We start from the raw sequence: 3,729 nt of genomic DNA, 5'->3' as shown, positions 1-3,729 counted from the left end.
AAGCACAGCACTGGTCAGAAGAAAATAGGAGAACCAATTCTCTGTAGGCGTTGTCACATTCTTCTGTCCAACAAAGGGAACATCCTTCTGCGTCGTCTTGTGAGGCAGCGACTTTTCAGGGCATAATCTTGATGAAGGCTCGAAAATGACCCGCCATTCCTAGAAATACACGAAGGGAGTGCACGTCGTACGGCTTTGCTAGTTTCGTAATGCGAGTCACGGATTCTTCCTTTGTGTTTCTTCGTTGTTCCATCTAAAACTCTGCCCAGAAAGGTGACCTTGGTTTTGAAGAACTCACTCGGTTTGAAATAACTTTTAACCTAGCATCAATAATACTGTCAGTATATGAGCCAGGTGTTCTTCATGGAGCTTTTCACTTTTAGAGTAAATGATGATGTCGTCTACATAGACGTTGCAAAAGCGTCCAATGTAGGGGCCAGTACTGCGTTCATCATTTTCTGAAACCAACTCGGTGAATTTTTCCATCCAAAAGGAAGGCGGTTATATTCATATGCCAAATGATGTTGTAAATGCGGTGTATTGCTTGGTGTCTTCTTGTAGTGGCACCTGCCAGAAGCCCTTGCACAGGTCTATGCGAGAAAAGCAGGTACAGCCTCCCGTTTCATCGATGATGGTGTCGATCCTCGGCATTGGGAAAGGAATCAGCAGTGTCTGGCTATTTACTGCTCTGTAGTCCGTGCACAGGCGCCAGCTACCGTCTTCCTTTGGAGCAATGGTAATAGGCGAGGCAAATGGAGACATCTGAGGCCCGTGTACTTAGATTTAGGTGCACGTTAAGAACCCCAGGTGGTCGAAATTTCCGGAGCCCTCCACTACGGCGTCTCTCATATCATATTTTGGTTTTGGGACGTTAACCCCAGATATTATTATTATTATTATTACTGACGGGCGAATTACATTGGCATCTAACATCTTTTGAAGTTCTTCCTTTAGCCATGCTTTCTTCTCTCGTGTCAAGTTATATGGTTTTTTCTTCACAACTGTTTTGTCGTAAAGCTGAAAGGGAACCTCGAAATTTGTAGTCGCCGGTGGATACCCTCCCAGCAAACCAGTTCGGGGTACAGTTGTGGATTACACTGTCTTTGTTCGGTATCCGTAGGTGGTCCTCTTTGTGTGCCGGCTCCGCTTTGTCAGCTTCTTTATCAACAGACACTTCATCGTTCCAATAAATATTCAATCTCAACCGCTTCATATCTGGACGAGAGAGGAGAAAGTCGTACGCCACTGCGTCTAAAACTAGTGCAACAACTTCTGCAGTTTTAGACTTGTACGTCACTTTCAGACGTACCCACTCACAATACTCTTTCTCGCTTCCATCGTATCCACGCACAAGAACAGATCTCCCTCGGAATACATCTTCATTATTAGCATTGCTTTTCTTGAGGATAGATACAGACGCGCCACTGTCTATCAGTGCGCGTATGCGTTGTCCATTGACCTCCAGGTCTATATGCAACAAGCTTGGAGAAGTCAAACAAACAGTCTCGTTTTGTGTCTTAGGGTCAGACTGAGAACCCTCATTTATTAGTTTTTTTCTAATTGCGAAATACGTCCTTGCGTCATAGACTGCATCTCGGTAGTGTGCAACGACTCGCGGTGACTTGCCGCTTGCGAAGACTTTGGTGGCTGCGCACGAAACTCCTTGTTTCCTGACCGTCCTGTCCCTTGAACATCTCGATGCGACTTTTCTGTCCTCTCCGTCCAATGACAGGCCATATCTTGGAGTGACTGCCGCAATGTCTCCAGAGTTTTCGGCGCTCTAGCTTGAACCTGTCGTTGCAATTCCCGTGGTAAGCCGTGTATGACGAGCGTTATAACGGAAGTCAGTGGAAGGTCCGGCTCTGCAAGTAGGAGCAATCGACGCTTTTCAAAGAAATACTCGATCACTGGTCCAGACCGGTAGCGGTAGAAAATGGCTTGATCCCATCGCTCAAGCGGGCTCCCACGGAATGATGAGATGAAGCTCTCCTTCCATGTGCTCCATGCATCACATTCATGTCCTATGATACGGCTCGTACCATTTTCGTGCGATGCCACTCAAAAACGGGAGCATATGTTTCACTCGTTGTTCGTCGGTGTCCCAGCCGTTGTGTTTACAGGCGTATTCAAAGAAACTAATCCACGCCTCTGGATTGCCCGACGTACTATCAAACGGTTCAGGTTTGACAAGCTCAGTAGGACGGCTGTCTCTCAAGCTGAACGCCGATAAAAGAGTTTGAATCATTTCATTTTGTTGGACAACTTGTTTTTGCTGAGCTTGAATCGCCTGCAGAACAACGGAGAGGTCCGCATGGGAAGTTGGCTCCGATGCAGCTGGCTTCTCTAGTTTCGATGTCACAAGGCGGTTGAAAAGGGAGACTTGAAGGTTTATCTTCACAGTCTCTTTTTCCAAGAGTTCGTCGAGCGACATAGACGCCTTCCGAGAACTACTGAGATGAGCTCACCTGTCGTCACGTCGACGGGAAGATCGACTGGCGGATCTCCAGGAGCGCGTACTTCGTGAAGACCAGGCTGTCTGTGGCTGGCTGAACGAAGAAGGTAACCCACATCATGGATCGTCAAAGCCGACTGCGCCAAAATATGTAATAAAACTTCACTTAATAAATGAACACAAGAGACTCCATCTTGTTCTATCGAACTTCTTTATTGTCTTCTCCCACCTGCCCCTTGTCTTGTTTCGACTTCTTCTTCTTCTTCTAGGTATAGGCCTCTCGGCTTGCTTCATATGTTTTTCTGTCTTCCTATCTTTTATGGCTTTATACCCTTTATTTCTCTATTGCTCTCTTCCTCTTTCTTTCTTTCTTTCTTTCTCTCTCTCTGTTCAGAGGTTCTTATCGTTTGACACTTGCACCTGCTGTGCACGGCAGAGGGCTTGCCCAGATGCTGCGGCGCACACCCGCCTGATGAGTTTTGTTCGACGGATCATAAGATACCGATAGTTTTAACAGCTTCACTGCAGAAAGCATGATGAGAGCGCGCACCGGATAATGATGATGATAGCTTTTTCCGACGTTGCACAAGTTACAGACAGCGCAAAGAATCGCTTTACTTTGCGAGATGATGCGTCTATTCACCGGGACGCGCCTAAGGCTAGGAACGCCTCGCACGACCTGCGCTCTTTCATGTGTTTGTAGACTCTTTGACGTAAGAAAGACAGACATGACCACCATAACAATGCTCCCTGAAGTCATGGCTCATGGCTATGTACTAAAGGGCAACGGAAGAGGCAGTGCTCAGCTCATCTCTAAGACAGTGAATTTGTTCCGGAAAAGACAAACTCACGATCATACGTAAGGAAAATCGTAAATAATGTCTGCAATACATAGCGGATACGCTGTTTGGCAAACGAGAAAAACTGCGCATTTATTCAATAATTTGTTTCTCATGAATGTTATATCCTCTTGAGTCCCGGCTATGGGGAATTGTCCAGTATATGGACAACTCGTTGTCGTCTGCTCCAACCCCAACACCCACTATTTGCCGTTGATAACTATTTTTTTTAGTTTTTTCAACGTATACAAGCGCCCTCTGTCAAGTGAGGGGCAAAATCAATGCAGCGCGCCTGGAATACCAGTCCAAAATGGCAGCGGTCAGCAGTGGCGTGTTCTTACGGCCGCACTCGTCAAACTACGTAATTTCGCTTGCATTTCTGAAGTTTTGTTGCTGGCTTATCATTCCTAAGTACCTTATCATTTTTAAAGTACCTTT

At 46.2% G+C, this 3,729-nt stretch overlaps 1 protein-coding gene across 1 annotated transcript in view; it reads right to left on the bottom strand.

Annotated features, from left to right (window-relative positions):
• The window catches only part of LOC119385039 (estradiol 17-beta-dehydrogenase 8-like), a 16,030-nt gene extending 13,460 nt beyond the window's left edge, over positions 1-2,570 (bottom strand). The window contains exon 1 of the mRNA XM_037652605.2: positions 2,476-2,570. Within this exon, the coding sequence (XP_037508533.2) occupies positions 2,476-2,570 (95 nt within the window). The remainder of the gene's footprint in view (positions 1-2,475) is intronic.
• Between the last annotated feature and the right edge of the window lie 1,159 nt (positions 2,571-3,729).

This window comes from Rhipicephalus sanguineus, chromosome 3, assembly GCF_013339695.2.
Source record: "Rhipicephalus sanguineus isolate Rsan-2018 chromosome 3, BIME_Rsan_1.4, whole genome shotgun sequence".
NCBI classification, from domain to species: domain Eukaryota; kingdom Metazoa; phylum Arthropoda; class Arachnida; order Ixodida; family Ixodidae; genus Rhipicephalus; species Rhipicephalus sanguineus.
This window is presented reverse-complemented; position numbering and strand designations above follow the sequence as displayed.